This window comes from Phyllopteryx taeniolatus, chromosome 13, assembly GCF_024500385.1.
Source record: "Phyllopteryx taeniolatus isolate TA_2022b chromosome 13, UOR_Ptae_1.2, whole genome shotgun sequence".
Lineage (NCBI taxonomy): Eukaryota > Metazoa > Chordata > Actinopteri > Syngnathiformes > Syngnathidae > Phyllopteryx > Phyllopteryx taeniolatus.
The window spans coordinates 1074985-1094915 of NC_084514.1; the positions used below are offsets into that span (position 1 = coordinate 1074985).

The 19931-nt window shown below is 42.4% G+C and overlaps 1 protein-coding gene and 1 long non-coding RNA gene across 9 annotated transcripts in view; one reads left to right on the forward strand and one right to left on the reverse strand.

Moving 5' to 3' along the window:
* Positions 1 to 19931, forward strand: part of tmem63c (transmembrane protein 63C) — a 29721-nt gene that overhangs the window by 6130 nt on the left and 3660 nt on the right. For 3 of the 8 annotated variants that reach the window (XM_061794040.1, XM_061794039.1, XM_061794037.1), the window contains 21 exons: positions 3537 to 3765; positions 5885 to 5964; positions 8036 to 8123; positions 8251 to 8288; positions 8832 to 8974; positions 9996 to 10047; positions 10138 to 10246; positions 11423 to 11496; positions 11599 to 11679; positions 11761 to 11881; positions 12026 to 12159; positions 12246 to 12368; positions 13498 to 13651; positions 13730 to 13836; positions 15191 to 15277; positions 15375 to 15440; positions 15541 to 15703; positions 15785 to 15890; positions 17203 to 17370; positions 17468 to 17580; positions 17664 to 17738. In XM_061794040.1, the coding sequence (XP_061650024.1) occupies positions 3553 to 3765; positions 5885 to 5964; positions 8036 to 8123; positions 8251 to 8288; positions 8832 to 8974; positions 9996 to 10047; positions 10138 to 10246; positions 11423 to 11496; positions 11599 to 11679; positions 11761 to 11881; positions 12026 to 12159; positions 12246 to 12368; positions 13498 to 13651; positions 13730 to 13836; positions 15191 to 15277; positions 15375 to 15440; positions 15541 to 15703; positions 15785 to 15890; positions 17203 to 17370; positions 17468 to 17580; positions 17664 to 17738 (2295 nt within the window). In that variant the 5' untranslated portion in view covers positions 3537 to 3552. Of the gene's footprint in view, positions 1 to 128; positions 1321 to 3536; positions 5965 to 6004; positions 6729 to 8035; positions 8124 to 8250; positions 8289 to 8831; positions 8975 to 9995; positions 10048 to 10137; positions 10247 to 11422; positions 11497 to 11598; positions 11680 to 11760; positions 11882 to 12025; positions 12160 to 12245; positions 12369 to 13497; positions 13652 to 13729; positions 13837 to 15190; positions 15278 to 15374; positions 15441 to 15540; positions 15704 to 15784; positions 15891 to 17202; positions 17371 to 17467; positions 17581 to 17663; positions 17739 to 19931 lie in introns of those variants that run through there. The other 5 variants (XM_061794038.1, XM_061794041.1, XM_061794043.1 and 2 more) reach the window with 5 other exon arrangements.
* Positions 18978 to 19682, reverse strand: LOC133487453 (uncharacterized). Its single transcript, XR_009791336.1, has 3 exons — positions 19545 to 19682; positions 19360 to 19438; positions 18978 to 19248 (listed from the first exon to the last, which is right to left on the reverse strand). It is a non-coding gene; the product is annotated as an uncharacterized LOC133487453 (long non-coding RNA).

Consider the following 19931-nt stretch of genomic DNA (forward strand, 5'->3'; position numbering starts at 1 on the left):
TGTTGGTGCTTGGTTTGAGACATGTTTTTAATAGGATCATTTGATGATTTGTAGTTTGGCTGTCTCTTTTGCTTCATATGTGGTGGGGGGGGGGGGAAGTACGTGTCCCCTTAAAATGAATACTTGGATATTGAAACTCATTCCGCACAGTCGGTGTGATTATCATTACAGTATTAGCATCATCAAGTTTGACTGTTTTATGGGATTGTCATTAGGTCCAATACAAGAGCTGTATCAACAATTCTGCCTTTGTGAGGAAAATAATTCTTTCACTACATAAGAGGGGCAGAATATGAACCCCTCTCATTATGATGCAGTGCTTTTATGTGCCACTACAAAGTACGATTAGAATGGCACTCAATATGTTCACCCACATGCAGTACAATTCAAATTTAGATCAGGACCAAATTGTACACATTCATTGATTTCACATGCACGTTTCCTGGATATGGCAGGATGTTTGGTTGACATTTGTTTGATTTTTTATTTTTTTTTTTAAATCCTTTCAATGTGAACTAAACAAACACACGATTAAATAAAAAAAAATAAAAAAAAATAATAGATCAAAAACCAAAATTCATACACAACTTCCCTGGCAAAAGTAACACCCAATATAATCTTACTGTAATACCTTTCTGATCGTGTCAGTTTGGAAAGTAAATGGGTGTAAATCCGCTCGAATAACTAACAGAAACATGTTTGCATATATTGTCATTGTGATCTTGTTGCTGACGCACTGGAACGTTAATGTGAGAGCCTTTGCATTTTCAGTGGTTGTTAATGACTCTAAAGTATTGGTGCTCAGAGATCACGTTTGTGGCAGCCGCAGGGGCTGCTTTGCTGCAAATAGAAACAAGGAGAGTGAAGCATCGTCACAGATTGAGTTACATTTTCATTGTTTTGTCTGTCGCCTTGGAGATGGACACACAAACACACACTGCTATTTGTTTTATGCCAATTAGCACAGCAGTTTTCTTTTCCAGTGTTTTGTTTTATTGTCAGATACAGACTTCAGTATCTGGGATGAACACAACACAGAACTTTCCCTCACGCCACCAGTGAGAGGAAGAACATCTGCCGCCTCGGCTTAGGAAGCCCGCTTTAGGGAAATTAGAGAAACTTCCCAGTAGAAAAGGATGAGGAAGAAATGGATAGGAAACGATGAGACAGCATTGAAAATGCTGAGTCACGGTGTGGCCAAATGTTGTGTAAATCCACACGGTGGTCAGCATCCTGCTCTGGAGTGGAGGGGTGGAGTTTGCATCATCGGAAGCCCACTTGTCTTCTGCGTGAAGAAGAAAAGCTCATGAGCCCAACAAGGTTTGTTCATGCCTATGTCTCACTTTGTTTTAGCTCTTTATAGAATTACTGCCGTACAACATTTGGTCATTTTAAGGCACCTTGTGAATGCTGTTTCTCTCTCTTTCTGACATTGTAACAAATCTGTTTGGTATTAAATTCACATTCATTTGTGCAGTGGGGAAATAGGATTTTTGTGCGCGCGCGTGTTATTTCTGCTTCACGTCTGTGGTCACGGTACTGCGAATGATCATATCCTTTGCATGCTCCAAATGGGGAAGGCTGGACTCAGCTGTTCAAATATGCAGTTGAGCAAACAGACGATTTTACGGTTGAACTAAACGTCTTCTTTCTTTCCACAACAATATGTTTGTCCCTTACTTTAAACAGATTTGTTAGCACCTCCCTGCAACAATCGAGGTTTTCAAAGCTATCGTGGTTTTTGTGGTTTTTATGTGACATCTCACTTACATTTGTCAGATAGAGAAAAGATCAGATCAATGGCTGCTAAGGAGCCTCGCGGTCGCTAGACTGAACCTTGCAGTGCACTAGGTTAGAAATGGCCGTAACAGGCTCGTAGGTCACTATTGGAGTACATGAAACTCATTTTCCTATATCTCCTCACTATGTACAGTATTTCTCATACTAATATTAATCATCATCTTCATGATTAAGTAACCCCTTTATGCCAGAACAGACACTGGTACCCATGTTAAAAGAGGCTAATGCAACCCAACAAACTAACACAAATAATGTATTAATACTTGATTAGCATGTACTGTACTTTGCTGATTTATTTATTTATTTGTGTTAGGTAAATATGGCATCTGGTTATAGTTTTTGGGCCAAATGTCTCATGTAAAGATAGGGACAAAAGTACTGGGACACCTAGCCCAATGTATAAAAACTAAATGTGTGGCTAAGACACAATTAAGATTCAGGGAGAACTAAAGGAGCCCATCCTTATGAGAATAAGTCACTTAAAATAAATACATACAATTTTAGATATTCCGTTTTTTTTTTGTGTTTTTTTTTTAAAGCAGGTACCAGCCCGCAAAATTCTTATTTATCCCACCTTATTCAATAATTTTTTCAATCCACTTATAATGGGCATCAATTAGACACGGGTTTTCACTATTTGGTCTATGTGGTCGACACAGTCCCCATCCCCTGTGAATAGCGAGGGTCCGGTGTACCTCATAGTACCTCATTTCCTCATAGTGGCCAGTGATGTTCATTTAGGCCTTATTTTTTAGGCATTTTTAAAGTAATATTAAATCTCCAACTGCCATTTAATTGAAAATTACAACTGCGATGGACTGGCAACCCGTTCAGGGTGTGCCCGCCTCCTGCCCGATGATAGCTGGGATAGGCTCCAGCGCGCCCGCGACCCTACTGAGGAGAAGCGGCTCAGAAAATGGATGGATGGAAATACAATATATGAGTAGCATAAGTGAAACAAACATAAGAAAAATAGAACAATTCAGAAGAACAGCATGAAACCAGGCACAGTGTGCGAAACTAATGACATAAACATGGACTCGCACAACATTGCAACACTGCCACCCATCAGAATCTACTGGTGCATTCATTGTTGGGGAAAAAAATGCGTAAGTCTCCACATAACATCTGATTGTTTTTAATACTGCGCAGAAAGCTACAGAGCCCCTGAAGGGACATGGAGAGAAAAGTCTTCACCTGCGAGCAGTATTAATACAAATAATACAAACCAGCAATCTCCTGCATTGTCATTTTCACACACAATAACAATGTAGTTAAGAGTCTCCCATATGATGCACGCATGCAATGGACTACTTTCTCATCCTAAGGAGAAACTTTCTCGTTAGAATGGGGGCACCTGGAACGAGCTGGCAAGAAGAGGGTGCGAGATCATTTCTCTCTTCAGGCCTTTACACAGCAGATGGACGGATGCATTGTCAGCCGGAGCCAGGGACATCAAGACCGAAGTGTTTATTCATAACGAGAAACGTTCTCATTCCTACGAGAAAACATTCTCATCCTTTGTCATCCTAACGAGAAACATTTTCCTCTTTTTTTTTGCCCATGTCTGTTTAGGGGCTCTGTAGATACATTACTTGTAGTAAATAAATAATTGCAGCGCAATGGTTAGGAGTCATTGTATTAGAGGGATGGCCACTATTTGAGGAAATGCAGTAATATAATTCTCATATTACTTGAGAGCACTGTCCATTACTAATTGTGTTGTATTTGTTCAGATATGGTCCAGTGCTGATGGCTGACTCCTCCACACTGTTCATGTCCAGAGCGCCCCCTGTGGAAGGGAGGCCTGTGGTGCTGAATGTCCTGGGCCTCCTGGACTCAGTCGGGGATGAGAACAGCACAGCTGAGAGATGCTACCGCTCACACTCTCGCAGCAGCGTCCTCCAGGGTCTCCCCTTTGGGGGGATACCCACCGTCTTGACCATCAATGTGCTCATGTGGATGGTGAGCGTTGTATACTTATACACCACGTAGACTTGCATATGCAGTACACAGTTATTTATCACTATTAGTTTGACAATGACTGCAGTGGAACCTCCAAAGTTGAACATTTTCTACCAAAATATGCAACAACTTTCGTTTTAGTGGACAACTAAAGGATTAACTGTGTTTCTTTTTCTTCTGCTTTTTTTTTGGGATGCTACCACAGAAAGGGACAGAGAAGGGTTGACAAAGAGGAAACGTGTGGTAGCCATGCAGTCAGAAATGGAACTTACTGCAGCAGAGTATTGCTCAGTACTATCAAAGTCATACAGTAAATTAAACCACAATAATATACACAGATATATTTGCTTATGCTAAAGTAAATCAACTTCTTCTATCCAACCTATAAAACGCCACTAAGTGATAGCATCTGTAAATACCTTCCTGATCCCTCTCTATTTACAAGTACATGTCTTTCAGGCATCTTCTAAAGGTGAGTAGTTTGACTTTATTTTGGTTTTAGTTAATCAATGTTTTATGGTGGCAACTGATGGAGCCTGGAATAAATGTGTCTTTTATTTGTATTTGTTTTAAAGTGAATCAGAGTACAGATTGTGTTCATTCACCTTTGTACGTTCCACAGTGTCGTATTGAATGTCTGATAGATGCATTTGATTCTGTGGAGTGTGGAAATCAGAGTATCTGGAAATGGCTCTCTCTTTATTCTCTTTATTCTAAATTTACTCCATCAATAAGTGGGCCCCCTCAACTGCTACAAATGTCACGGCTGTGAAAAGGTTTGGTTCAAATGTATTTCAGGCTCATGTTGATGTAGCTAAGTGTGCGCATGCACAAAAACACATTTTTAACTGGCAGAGCAATTACAGTGACATCTTAAATGATCTTTTTTTTTTTTTTTTTTTTTACACGAGGATATTTCCCTCCAGTTTGGCAGATGATAATAATAGGCTTCTGTTCTCAGCTGTCGGCTAACTGGGTTCCGCTGTCAGGCCTTGTCAGGTTCCATTCTGCTCTGATATCACTCTCAATCTGCCACCTGCACGTTTTAATTGGCTCATTTCATCACTGGCGGGTTGTCAAGGCAACGCAGAGGCTTGAGCACTGTCTGTTAATGACGAGGATGAGTCAATGTATGCTCCCCCCAAGGTGGCGGGAGCACGCCTCTGCATCAATTCCATCATCATACAGAAGAAATCATCTGAGGGATTGGAGGAGAGCGTGCCCACACATCGAGACAACAGATAGCCGATGGATGTGAGGGAAAAAAAGCAAGACAATGGAGAAATGATCTCAAAGTTTGCTAATAGTCAAGGTTGCCCAGATTAACCACTCATCAGCTATGGGATCTTTCCTCCTATTAACACGGATGTACTGTATTCACTATAAATGTCCTCTCAACTCACATGACTAAATGATTTCAGGCAGTAATTGAAATTGGACTTCCATCAGCATTTTTAGTCCTTTTTCATTTGCCATTCTGTTTGAGACTTAGAACTATTCAGGGTTAATCCACTTTCGTGTGACCGAATATGGTATTTTGAATCCGCTATTTGATTGAATCTGATTTCTTGAGAGGCAATTTGCTCTACTTGAGAAGAAGAAATGAGTCTTTTTCGATCTGGCCATTGCCGCTATTTGTTGAGTGCACGGCATGTCTTTGCGTGTGGACGCTGACCTGCCTGGTAGTTTCCACGACAACCGTATACTACTCCAACGGAGGAAGATGTTCTATGATCATTGTTGGTTGTCGTGGTCAAAATGACAATCGATGAATTATTGTCGAATATGACATTATGTTTTTGTCATCTTTTCATTTGCCATCTTTTTCGCAGAGGCATTGATGGTACAGCGGTGTGAACACAGGTCGACTCTATTGACTCTTATTACAAAGACAGGAAATAGTTAAGGGCGCCCGTTTCATTTTTATGGGGTCCAACACTTTTTAGTGCGTAAAACATACTACCATTGGGAAACATTTGACTTCAACATCATAAAAAGTATTTTATATCTAATTAGCGTAATGAGATGACCCAAGTCTAACGACGACATCCTGCGTTATTTTTTGCAAATACAGTATGTCTTTGTGTAATGAATTGTGCATGTGTGATTTGGGTCACAGTTCCTTTTGCTCATCTTCTCCTGTCTGAGGAAGGCCGCTTGGGATTATGGCCGCCTCGCTCTGCTGATGGACAACGACAGGTGAGTCCATGTCTTTTTTTGAAATGTGTGTTATGAGTTGTTCCAAGGGGAGCCTTGGCAGCATAAAAGATGGGAGACATACACGACTCTCCACTGGAAGCACTCTTGCTGCAGCCTCTAGCTCCCTCTGCTGCTTATATAAAGTACTGCACAGGACTCGCTTCTCACCGCATGCAAACATTAATTGAGTGTTTGAATCACATGGATCAACCGATCCTGGTAAAAAGGGTTTTTTTCAATGGAGATTGACAATTTTGCAAGTGATGATAGATTGAAATCACTTTGTTTCAAGTGATTTAACACATGAAGGAGCACATTGGGATTAGTGGTTAGTGAGTTTTCCTCACAGTTCTGGGGTTCGGGCTTTTCAAATCTTGAATCAGGCCCTTCTGTGCGGAGTTGAAGATGATCTCCCCGTGCTTGTGTGGGGACTACAAATAATGAATCTTTCTTTGTCTTTCTGTATATGGTGCATAACACATGTCTGAAGATAATTGCTGAAAACAACTGGGAAATGTGTAGTGCTGAATTGTGGAGCTAAAGCATGAAAGTGTTTTTCATTCTTCTTTTTTGGACGAGGCTACGACGGCACGCAGTGATGCAATTGGGCATGTGGCGTGAGTGGCCTCTCCCCCACTATACTTGAACTGCCCAGTGACATTGTTGGGCGACTGGTCAGCACTCACATTATGTCCCTACCGATGGCTGTTAGCCTTTGTGCTTAGTTTTTAGGATTATAGTTGTGTAACTCTTCAATTATGAAGGTAAGCCTCATAACATCATTTTACATTGTACATTGTAAGCTTCCATTGTTTTCATAGTATGTATACACTGCTATCTACAGTCGTGGTATTTGATTGACAGCTGACACGCTCACAGCATTGAAGAGCGAAGACACTAGCTTGTTTTTATTGTTTGTTTGTTTGTTTGTTTGTTTTACCATTTTGAAGTTTCATTTTATAAGGGCACAACACCATGCCGCGGGGTTCGGCAGTGCTCTGGCACAGCAATGGAGGGAGAGCTCCACTACTTTGCATGTACAAGCCCAAACTCCCCCAGATCCTGTAGTGCTAATTAGAATAAAATGTACATGTACCCTTTTGAAGCTGTTGCTCGTTTCCTCTTCATTATAAGCAAAGCTCGGGCTTTCCTTTCTAACAGTGAAAGATAGATATTGCTGAGCTGTGGCCTAATTTCTGTTCAAACCAGCAGGAAAAGGCACCAGGCGACGTCCTGTTAGTTGGTGCTCACAACCTCCAAGGGGGCCAGATTTGCATGGTGATCATAGCGCTGACTTTGCATCCAATCGGATTGTTGTTGCCGTTGCCTTTGGCTCTATGTTTGTACAGTCCAGGGTTCAGCTCAGCAACTCCGCACACCAGTTGACGAACATGAATGCGATATGGTGCTCATTCACTAATACGTTGGATAGACACACTATCGGCTTTAGTTACTTGTGCTGGCATCGCTAACAACAAGACAGGTTAAGCTAACGTATCAACTCGCAGGTTCTTCCAGGTGTTTAGGCAGTGAAAAAAAGAATCTCACCGCGCCACTCGTCAATAGCACCGCCTTGCTCATTTCCCCACATCCTGTCCCCCCGTCTGTTCTCTTGGTCAGTTACTGCGCGTCCACTCTGTCCCTCTGTTTGTCCCCTAGACCCCTTTTCTGTCGTGCTGCATTTTTAATAAACATCATAATAAGAAACAAATCCATAAATGAAAATAGGCAGAGGGAGTATTTCCAACTCCCCAAGAATGGTGCATACAGATGCGCCATTGTGCAAGGCCATGCAGCTGAACAGGAGAGGTTTCCAAAAAAAAGAAATGAATAAAAAGTAGTCCAGGGTTTGTTCAAATAGTCTGTGATGATTTCCTCGGCGACTGCGTCTCACACCAATCACAATTACATTTTGTAGTTGAATGATGTTGCTTCATTTGCAGTGCTCCCGTCCTTCCAAGAATACCCACGATGACTGGAAAGGGAAATCATTTCAACATCTCCTGGGGTGACATGTCTGCTGCTTAATGGACCTTATTTCTCAACTTTTTTTCTTGTCCTCACACTATAGCCTCACATCTCTGTTCTATGGAGAACCAAGTGAGAAGGAGAAGTCTCCCTCAGAGTCTAGCCCTTCTGACTCGGAGACCAAGGACATGGTGAGTTTTGCCTTCGCGGTGATATTGTTAGTAGCATCTAAAGGCCCTGAGGTAGACAATGATGTCATTTACACTCTTCATTAATATGGTATGGTCCAAATTAATCGACTGAACCCTATCATTCTAGGGTTTTTGTTCGTGGCTCACATCTCTTTACCATATGAAGTAAGTTGACCTTGATTTTGACTTTGTGCTGGCCCTGTGTCCTCAAAGCTGATGTCATTGTAAAATCTCAAGTCATGTTCTCACTCATTAACGAGCAAAAGCAAACAAGTCTGGCCTCACCAAACCGCTGGTGCCGAGGTTTCCCACTGAATATTTGCACTTTGTCGGACTCTGACTGACATAACAGGTTGTAAAAAGCAATTTCCACGGTGTCCATTGGTTTCCATAGTATTATGGTTGTGCTCGGCTGCCTGTTTTTAGCTCCCGTGCCAGCGGCTAACTCTGGGATCCCTGGGAAAAGTGTAAAGCCACCCTGCGAGTTCTTCGTGGGTGTGGGCCCATTGCTTTTTTTCATTCGATTTTATATTTTGGGGTTTCCCGAACTTCCTGTCAGGTAACCACCAAACCAGCGGTCCCGCAGCCTTACTCTGGATGAGTGAAAATAGACAATACCGCATACATGCTGATTGACATTTGTAGAATATATTTGGGATTCCCCTCCTGTGGGGCCCCTCTGAAACAGTTGTTGCTTTCTTTCTGCAGGGACGAGGAGATCCGCAGCAAGTGCGGCATTGATGCCGTCACTTATTTGTCCTTCCAGCGCCACATCATCCTGCTCATGACTGTGGTGTGCCTGCTGTCTTCGGCTGTGATCCTGCCAATCAACTTTTCCGGGAATCTCTTGGGTATTTTGGACCTCATAATGATGAATTTATGAAATAATAACATCAAAATCATGTTAGACCAGCGGTCTACCTCACACCAAAAGGTAGACGCAAGTGTAAGTTTGGACCGACTTTCCATCACCAAATTGTCAAAGGGCACACTCTTGTCGCGTCAGTATGCCCACCTTGGCGCAGGCCGGGCTTCCAAATTGGCAAACACGCGCGGCGAGTCTTGCGCGTGCGCGGAAATCAAGGTCCGCCACTTTTTACTTTTAAAATAGAGCCCACAGAGGTGAAATTCTGATTGGCCCAAAACAATCCAACTTCCACATACATGCACTGGAGGCAGTGCAGCCAAGAGAAATGCTAGGAAAGGAAGAGAAGAGTCTGGGAATAAAGAAATCTAATTTAGGTTGGTCAGTGCCTCAAATAGTGTTTAGGTCAACAGAGAAGGCCTTGCTGGCTCCGACACCCCGCAGCAGACTTTGGAGGGGCAGATAATCTAAAGTGCGTATGAAGACACGCAATTCAGACCTCAAGGAGCTTCCCATAATAGAATTGGAAGTAGAAGGGGCTTTGTTTCCTCTTAACAGACACATGAAGGCGTCGTCGCAGGTTAGGGGGGAACACAAACCGCGTTGCTAAATAGCAGCGGAAATGCCTTTTGACAGTTGTGTGTTTATTTTATCGGAAGCGTTGAGCAAGCTATTCTTGAATAGGATGAAGGCAGGATCCATTTTGAGGTCAATGTGGAGCTGCTCAGTCCACATAACCACTTTATTGCTGCTGACTGTCGTCTCACTTGTAACATGCCACCCGAGTCATTAGACAAACAGTCGGTAGTTGACAGGCTGCCATAGCAACAGCAAACAAAGAGCAACCCTATTCAGAGAGGAGAGCGTAAGTGTGAGTGAGTTTAAATGTGAGAAATGTCACTCAAATGATGAGATCGCTCACAAACTCTCCGCCTCACCCAAATGAGGAGGTTTCCTTTAGGTCCAATTCAAATGTTTGTCTCTGTCATGTTTCCTTATTTTTACAGGAGACAGTCCTGAGAACTTCGGAAGAACAACACTGGCTAATGTTAGTGCAAAGTAAGTCTGGCATGCTTGACAGCTCATGTTATGTAAACCGTGAAATGGATAGTTCAGACTGTAACTGTGTTTTTTTGGGGGGCCGCACAGGGACAGCTTCCTGTGGCTGCACGCCATATTTGCTGTCGTCTACTTTCTTATCACGTTCCTATGTATGGCTCACCACTCCATACGGCTGCAGTACAGAGAAGATGAGAAGGTTAGTCGCCGTGACATAGCTTATTGTTGTATGATATGAATGCTGCGAGTCAAGCATTCACACGTGCGGCGTGTTCGTCTGCAACGAATGTGAAAAATCCCTTTTAATGCTGCGCGCAAGCATCAAACTCAATCGAAGAACAAAAATGTCTGATTTCTATCGAGTGGCGGATCTGTGCATATGGTTTCCTGGGCCTTCGATGGGGACTTGCCCAACTCAATCCATCACAGTTCTGGAAACTATCGATACTATGCAAGATAAAATACAGCAATTTCTTACATTTCTATTGCTCTGGTTGGCTTGCACGCTGACAATTATCATTTGTGTTGAGTTGATGTTAACGTGTAGCACCCTAGTCATTTCTATTGCTCTGGTTGGCTTGCACGCTGACAACCGCGCGTCGGTCAAGACCATCACAAACTGTGGACGCCCGGTACTTGCTAAGCATCCAATCAGCTATGTGGCTGTGTAGTTGTAGTTCTACCTTACTTTCTTTGGTTCATTTCTTTTAGGGCTCCAAGTAATGATAATTTCAATAATTAATTATTAGAACAATAATTTTTGGGGGGATGAGTCAATGAATCTTTTTTTTGTTATTATTCTTCAGAAAACAGTGCTTTATTGCAAATTGACAGTCCAGAAAATGTACAAACAAATGTATTATGATCCAGTTACTGGTTTGGTCCATAATGTCAGAAACTATTCAAAAGTGTTCATAATTGGATTCCAAAGTTAAAGAAGACGTTTGCAATTGTCTTATTTTGATGAAACACAAAGATAATCAGTCTGCTTTATTATTATAATAAATGTAATCTTTAATAGTTATCTCTTTATTGTTTTTTTTAAATCTAATTATTATTTACTGTTAAGCGGCTGTAATTCTGAAGATCTGAACAATTTGACATTGAACAAGGTCTCTAAACAATCGATTATCAAGTAGTATTAGCAATTTATTTGACAATCAATTAGTTGTCAATGAATCATTAGTTGTCAATCACATCTCACACAATTGAAATTGTGATCTAAAAGCCTTCATGACAAATGCTTTTTTTTCAGAGTGATACTGCTAAACATTGGTCTCTCGTCAAGCACGATCATCCCTAATGATCCAATGCAAAGGATTCAAGTTAAAAAAATGGGGACTTGAAGTTTCATGTTCTTTGCATTGTGTTCCAGGTTGCAAGAACACTGATGATCACATCTATACCCAGAGAAATCTCCGACCCAGGACTGATTACCAAACACTTACAGTAAACATATTTCCCTTCTTTATCGCGATTCAAAAAATGTTGATTTCCCTGCTGTTCACGATGCATAATTGTAATATGTTCTCCTTTTTCTTCCTCGGCTAGCGAGGCTTACCCCAGTTGCACCGTCACCGACATCCGCTTCTGCTTCGACATCAACAAGCTAACGAGGCTTGACTTCGAGAGGTAAAGTCGCAGCTATAAATTCATGATTTGCAATTCCCAAATACTAAGCCATGTCTCCGAACACCACGTGGGTTTGAACAGGCGTAAGGCGATGAAAGGCAGGCTGTACTTTGCCACCAAATCCCAAAAGGAGGGAAAGATCATGATGAAGACCCACCCGTGTGCTCAAATATTCTGCTGTGACATTTGTGGCTTTGAAAAGGTACTCGAACGCAACATCGTTTCGATTTGATTGTGACTCGTGCTGCATTGAGAGGAGGATTCCACTGGATGGCGCTGCAATTCAAATGTAGGGGCAATCTGGCTCTGCTAGTCAAAGATGCAGCAAGTATAACTTTGATCGCAGGTGGACGCAGAACAACACTACAGCGAGTTAGAAGAGAAATGCACGGATGAGTTCAATGCTGAGAAGAATCGCATCCATATGAAGAGGCTGGGCGTGGCTTTTGTGACATTTCGCGATGATAGAATGACTGCTGTGTGAGTTAACCGGAAGCCATCGAAGCAATATCCTGCGGGGTGGTCCTGAACACTTTGATCGCAGCAGTTCTTCTTGTGTTTTGTAGAATTGTAAAGGACTACAGTCGCGTGCGCTGTCGCCGTCGACCCCAGCAGTCCAGCGTCACCACGGTGGTCCAGTCTCACCAGTGGGGCATCAGCTACGCTCCTGCTCCCAGTGACATCATCTGGTCAGTGTTTGCCTTGAGTATACAGCGAAGCCCCGCATATTTGCCGACTTGCAAAGTCACCCGTTTGCTTATTTTTGCTTCCATGCCGTCATGTGGCGTCTTGGTTCTAAGGCACTCGGCTACGTAAGGGAAGAAGCTTCATTTAGTCAGGCCATAGCCTTGTCAAATAGAAAAAAAGGTGCTCGCTGCCATCTTGTGGCATATGTAAGCAATTACCTCTTTGAATGGGTGACAATTACATACATGATTAGATTTTTCTAATCGATGGCAACTGCTCGTTACAGCATGGACCTCTTTTCTTTAAGATGCAAGAAGAGGAACATCGGTTTTTCATCAACACTATTTGGGAATAGTATGTGAAGCAGAGCGTCCTAGTGGTTAGCACATCTGCCTCACAGTTCCGAGGTTCTGAGTTTGAATCTCAGCTCCGGTATTCATTTGTTTATTATTGTGGATTGCACTGCAGAGTTATTATTTCTATAAAGGCAGATTATTTTATTTTTTTTCTAATTGCAATGTGCAGTTGACCACAATACGTGTGCATCGTTTTCACACATGTCAATATAAGAAAGTTTGACAAGGTTACCAAACTTCGGGAACTTTGAATTTCAATTCTGAAGATTTGAATTCCGGCATCTCATTAGTGTCAGTTGCTGCTTGTTTAATCATCCAGCTCTCAGAAAAAGGCAACTCCTATCAGCATTCAAAGTGGATCAGAGTGCTTTTGCTTGCACTCTTCACAGAATGAACACCAAGCTCGCTGTAACTATTGATGATTTGGTTTGATTATTCAAATGAAGCAGCCCCACTCAAACGATGTAACAACAGAGCGATGCATATGCGATTAAGAAAAGGCATGGTCATGTTCACTGTTCATGCTTCACGCTGATTGGTTGCACTTTGTTTACGAAAGTCTTTTGGCATTAACCAGATAATTGGAACTGGAGCTGGGACTTTTGTAGGTTTTTAAAGAGTATTGAAGTACAGTATGCATGATGTTCCCGGCCATTGCAGGGCATGGATGCATTATCCAAGTATTGGCTTTTGCAGGCCATGTCAGCACAAAAAGCGCGCAAGGTGAGAGCTGTCCTTGTGGATCTTGAGCTCCCCCGTCTACCTCCCCACTCAGGGAAAACCTGTCAGTCTGTGGATCTCACTGGTGGCTCCGCTGCGTCCTCCTCAACATCCTCCTCTTTCTGCTGCTCTTCTTCCTCACCACTCCCGCCATCATCGTCAACACCATGGACAAGTTCAACGTCACCAGGCCCGTGGAGAGTCTGCAGGTCACATTCGGAGGCCGAGCGGGATTAAAGCTGCTGGCTGTCCAAAACGTATGTGTTCATTGTCTCTCTGCTCAACAGAGTCCGATCGTCACTCAGTTCGTCCCGACCCTCCTGCTGTGGGTGTTTTCAGTCCTGCTGCCCTTTGTCGTCTACTCCTCAGCCATCTTTGAGTCCCACTGGACCAGGTACTTTGCATCGCTTCCTTCATTTGTTTTCATCCCCAATCATTTCCCCGTTGCTCTTGTCACTCTTGCTCCTTCCGTCTGTCACCGCTCGCACTGTTATTCTGGGAAGGTTGTCATAGAGATCTCCATGCGAGGACAGCGATATGCACAGCAGTCACCGTGCGCTGCTCCTCGGTGCAGCGGGAGGTGGAGCGGAGCAGCTGCACTTAGGGAGACAACCTCATGCAACACCTATGAGCACCCTGTCTTTACATAACCACCCCCACAAACGTGTTGTGCAGGCGTGATGTGTGAAGGACCGAATGCAAATCAACTGTTTACTGAAGTGAAAAGCCTAGCTTGTGCTAATGAGCCCGCCAGCTCCATAACAAGTCAGCTGATACGCCACGGCGTGATTTCTCATTATATATGAAGCATTTTTAAGGTATTTACACTCACTGGCCACAGGATGGGGTGTAGCTGCACAAGGTAGTGACGAGATTCAATCATTGCCCTTCGAAAGATGATAATGGCTATTTGGGATTGACAGTGTCAGAGAATTATCAATTGCATATATTTACCATTGCGCTAGTTAGAAATGTTGTCGAACTGCACTGCATCATGCTGACGGCTGTTTCTGTTATCAAGGTCAAGGGTACAGCGAGCCCCCGCTATATCGCACTTCATCGTTCAAATGCTCATTTCCAATAGCCTATCTGTGGCGTTTCGCATTATATGTTAGCGTTAAGCCAGCGGACTTTTGTTTGTTAGGCGAAATTATGTGGTTTAGTTGAACATTTAGCTTTTTAAATACACAATGTTTTGTGTGTCAGTTTAACAGTGAAGAAAATAAACAGCCTGAAGCAAATAGGCTTTGCCTCCTATTTGGAAAACAGGCGCTAAGGAATGTGTTTTAACAAGTTCACGTGCGTTTTGTTAAGCTTAAATGTGTTTAAAGTGATCAGCTTTTGACATGGTCTCTCTATATCGCACATTTTCACCGATCGGGGGTGGGTCTGGAATTGTATCCCCGCGACAAGCAGGGGCTCACTGTATTCATTTGAATAGCCGTGATTGGCTGGCGACTAATTCAGGGTGTGCCGTGCCTGTCACCCAAAGTCACCTGGGATAGGCTCCCGCTCTCCCGCGACTCCAATGAGGAGAAGCGGGATAGAAAATGGATGGATGGATGGATCATGTGAATGGTCAAATATTTGACAGTATCATGCGTGTAGTGCTACACTACATTCCATCATACAGTATCAACATTGTCTTGATAAAACTGATAGAACGTTGCTGCGGTGGCTATTGGGTGTATGACTGTACTTATGTATACATTGCACAATAATGCTTGTCATTTATTTGGTTTTCTCAGATCTGGTGAGAACCAGGTCACAATGCACAAGTGCTTTGTACTGCTGCTTTTTATGGTCCTCATCCTGCCTTCGCTCGGTCTGTCCAGGTGCGCCCACAGAAGCAGCACGTACATTTTTTTTCAAATGAAAATGCACTTTTGACTTCCAATATTGCTTACTTTGTATTGTATGTTCCCTCTACAGTCTGGACCTGTTCTTCACTTGGCTTTTTGACATTCACTTCCTGGATGAAAAGGATGTCAAATTCCAGTAAGATGCAAAACATGTACCGTGTATGTGTTCAAATGCTCTTTTTTTTTTTCTTTTTCCAAAACATCAGTGACGATCTCATCTTTGTGCCTGCGCGCAGGTGCGTTTTTCTCCCTGACAACGGTGCGTTCTTTGTAAATTACGTGATCACTTCTGGGCTGATCGGCACCGCCATGGAGCTGCTTCGTATCCCGGCGTTGACAGTGTACGGTCTTCGCCTCTGCTTCGCAAAGTCTCAGGCTGAGCGCATTCATGTCAAACGGGTAAGATGAGTCCCGCTTGAGTTTTGACCAAGTTTTCCAGCTTTTGCTCAGGTTTTATTACGCTTATGTGTCCGGCTGCAGAGTCAGACCTATGAGTTCCAATTTGGCCTGGAGTACGCCTGGACCATGTGTATCTTTGCTGTCAGTGTGACCTACAGCATCACTTGTCCCATGATTACACCATTTGGTGAGTGACACACACTCAGCCTTACATAGCCTCGTGCCCTCTCTTTATCTTTACTTCCTGTGTTTGCATGTGTGTCAATCACTAACCTCACTCTCCTCTCCTCTCCTCTCCTCTCCTCTCCTGCCTGCCAGTCCAATGCAGACTGTGTATCTGCTGAATTAAGACACGCCATGCTTTCGATGCCAGATGCTCACTCTCGCTCCTATCTCGGTCAGGAGCTAAACACTTGCTGTCAAATTTAGTTTTGCAATCAAATCCTAACTTTTGGAGGGGCAGGGAGATTGAACCCCGGCCCTCAGAACTGTGAGGCAGATGCTCTAACCAGTCGTCCACCATGCCGCTATATATATATATATATATATATATATATATATATATATATATTTCAGTAGTTGGTCGTGCTTCTTAACATACAGCCTAACTGACAATTTCTATCAATACAGTATCGTTTAATAAAGAAAAGCAAGAGCTATTGTAATAATTTTTATATTGTAAAACTAATTGTGCTGCAGTCTGGGTGTCATCACACTATAACATTTTATAATAAAATAGTGTTTTGAGTTAAAGAAATTCAATAGAATCAAAAAGTTTATTGAACTTTGCTGTGTATTCAGAGTCAGAAGGTGTAACGTTTGCATTTTGCAGTAATTCAAGTCATGTTTAAAGACCTTTTAACGTCAGTTCAGAGATTTTATTATTTGAAACAAAATATGTTATACACGTTTGAAGAAAATTGCTGAAAAAGTGCAAGGACTGAGAACTACGTAGTACTCAAATGTTTGCTCGCCAGGCATTCCTTCACCCCAAGAATGCATCTTATCTTTAGATAGTATCTTTAAAGCGCCTCGTTGTTGGCCGTGAGTGTGCACATCATATTGTGGGGAGAAAGGTGGGGCTACAAAGAGGGGAAAGGAACTGGGGGGAAAAGAAGGCGTGCCCGCTTGAGAGCGCCTCATCGTCGTGGCGTGGGAAAGCCCCACAGCGAGTTATTTGGTCGGCAGCTGAGCGGGGCGGGGCTTCGGTGCATCCGGCGGACAGACCCACAGCATTTGAGAGCCAAGTGAATTTTGGAAGCCTCATTTTCTACACCGCTATTTGTAATCATTCAAGTTTGACAGGGTTCTAAGCAACACTTCTCCGTGGTGTGTCAAATTTCGAAGACAGTTACTTTTACTTCACAGGAACGGAACATGTTCAGACACATATCTCTGTCAATGTGCATTTGCATGATCTTATTCCATTTTGTTTCCTCGGATCCATTGAAAATGGAAGGTCTGATGCTGATCAATTATGTGTTATTGCAACTCTCCAGGTCTGCTCTATGTGATCCTGAAACACATGGTTGACCGCTACAACATCTACTATGCATATGTTCCCACCAAGCTCAACCAGCGCATCCATAGAGCCGCCATCCATCAGGTCATCTTGGCTCCCATCCTCTGTATCTTCTGGCTGCTCTTCTTCTCCATTCTCAGATTAGGTACTGCTTCATTTCAATCCCCTTTCCCCACTTAATATCTGCCATTATGCCATGAGTGCATGGTGATCCTATGAATTATTGTGTGCTGCCTTCACAGGTGCAGTGCATCCCATCACCCTGTTCACTTTGGTGTCCCTGCTGTCTTCTGTTGCCGTTTCCTTTTTCCGTGTGTGCCTTAAAAAGCAACCAGACAAGTCAACAAGCTACCAGGTCGGTCTGATCAAACTTCACGTTCATATGTGCTTTTGGATATGGATGAATTGTTTTCCATGTAACATTTGTATTCCTTTCAGATGTCGAATCAACCAGCAGAGCGAACGTTCAATGATGCGGACAGGACTGCGGTTACTTCAACCACCGCTTCCAGTGTAAAGTACCATTTTTGCTACGATCACTTAGTTTTATTAACAATTTGCCAGTTAATTGTTTGTTGGTCAGAAAATTATCCACCAGGTTGGTGCGTTCGTGTGTTGATTTGGAGCTTTGACATTTGAGTTTTGACGTTTGCTTCACAGAGTAAAAAGTAACAACAACAGACTGTCAATTCAATACTTAATACTCAATCTGTCCCCAAAAACCTGACGCCCCAATGTTCTTACATTATACTGCATCACATGATACAATATAGGCAGATTTCATTTATCAGCCACAGTTAACCACAATGCAGCACAATTATGTGACATCATCTCCCAAAAATGTACATAAACATAGAAATTACTACGGCAATTACGACAACCCAGTCCGAAACGATTCATAGAAATATACTGAAAAAAAGGTTTTCCTTTTGAATGTCCTTGTAATGTGACCCAATCTAATTACGTTTGTCTATTATCTACCTACAGTAGATGTGGATTTAAAGCCATAAAATATTTAATGAAGTTGCTTAATGCCAGCATCTCAAGTTTAAACCACAGAGGTTAATGGATTGAGCCTTGCGGCACCCCACCTGTTCTGAAAGCTCTCTGTTGAAGCCATAGCCATGATATTTCCAACACAGAAGCATTGCAATGTTCCGATCTCTTATTCAATTTGCTGACTAGTTACTGTAACTGAAACTGTACTGTCTTGAGTCTTAATAAGAAAGCAGTCAGTAAAGCGGTACAGTATTGCTGAATAAACTATTCGGTGGACCCTTTAAAGTCATTGGCCCCAAAAGTGGATTTGGAATTCAACCAAATATTCCCCAAAGGTTAAAACTAGTGATGGGATGATGATACCTCAAGGAGTGTACTTGACACACTACACAAACTGTGTTGGTCACTCCATAGCGACCCCCCCCTGCAGTAGTTCTAAAATCATTCCAGGTGAACAAAATGAAAAAAACTTACATGCTGCAACCCTAACATCACCCTGTGAAATAATATTTCATCGCTAGTCCTTTACTTAAAATATGATCTCATCATATCATTTCATTTGCTACTCAATTTGTTTATGAGAAGAGTATACAATTTGCTTAAAACCTTGTTTGTGTAAATGCTAAAATGAGTTGGCATATAAAATATAGCAAATACGTCTGTAATAAAGTGTAGAGTTAAAGTTTTTAACTTATGTATGGATTTTTGTTAACTTAAGAGTTCAATCGTATGTAATAAAAGACAAAAAATGTATGAATTAGTGCATTTTTATTGATGAGCAAAAGTTTTGGAAGCGTCTTTGCTCCAAGGGGATTTCTCCTCTTAGACACCAGTTCCTTGCCTTGGGAGAAAAAAAAAAACTCTTTCACAGGGTGCAGATGATGATGGTGAGGATACAAATGTAAGTGCGAGTTGGTAAGCTTCGGGAGCTCCCCGAATCCCTCATTTTCAACAATGGTGAGTGGCTGGCAGTCTTGGATGAGCATGGTGACCACTGCCCCATCCACTGCTTGCTTGTTAGGAACTGCAAGCCAAAAGGAAATATGTGTCATTTTTACAAACAATACTGCAGAGTCACACAAAGCCTTTTTGTGTGTAATCAAGTATTTTTGAAAATGCAAATTGTTTTTTGTACCTGAGGTACTCACACGAGCATCTGCCAATTCTTCATTGCCATGCCGAGCTCCGTAATGATTCTTATTGATGTACTTCATCTACAATAAAATTACAAGTTCATTTATCTGACAACAATTCAAACCTTCTTACCAGAAAAGAGTACAAACATATTTAATTGAAAAAACTAAGAGTCAAAAGATTTACCTTAGTCCAAATTATTCCCGACTGGGGAAAACTTCTTGGAATGATCCATGAAGTCAGTGGAACAAGGTGAATCCCAAATCCAACAAATCCACAACATGTCGACACAGTTTGTTTTCCTTATAAACACATCCAAACGACACACTTCCTGTATCGGTCACATTATTTGAGTTTTTCTTAAAGCGATAGACGCACCATTACAGGGTTTGGCTCTCGCGTGTTCGGCACAGCGCTGACGCACCAGTGTTGTTTTTCCCATCACTAGTTCAAACCTCTGCCATGCATACTTTTTGGGGGGGAAGTGACCGCTGAGCATGCCGCACTTAATTTCAACAATACTTGCCACCAAGTGACATTGCTGTGCAAACAGCTTCCTGTTCACTCTTCATT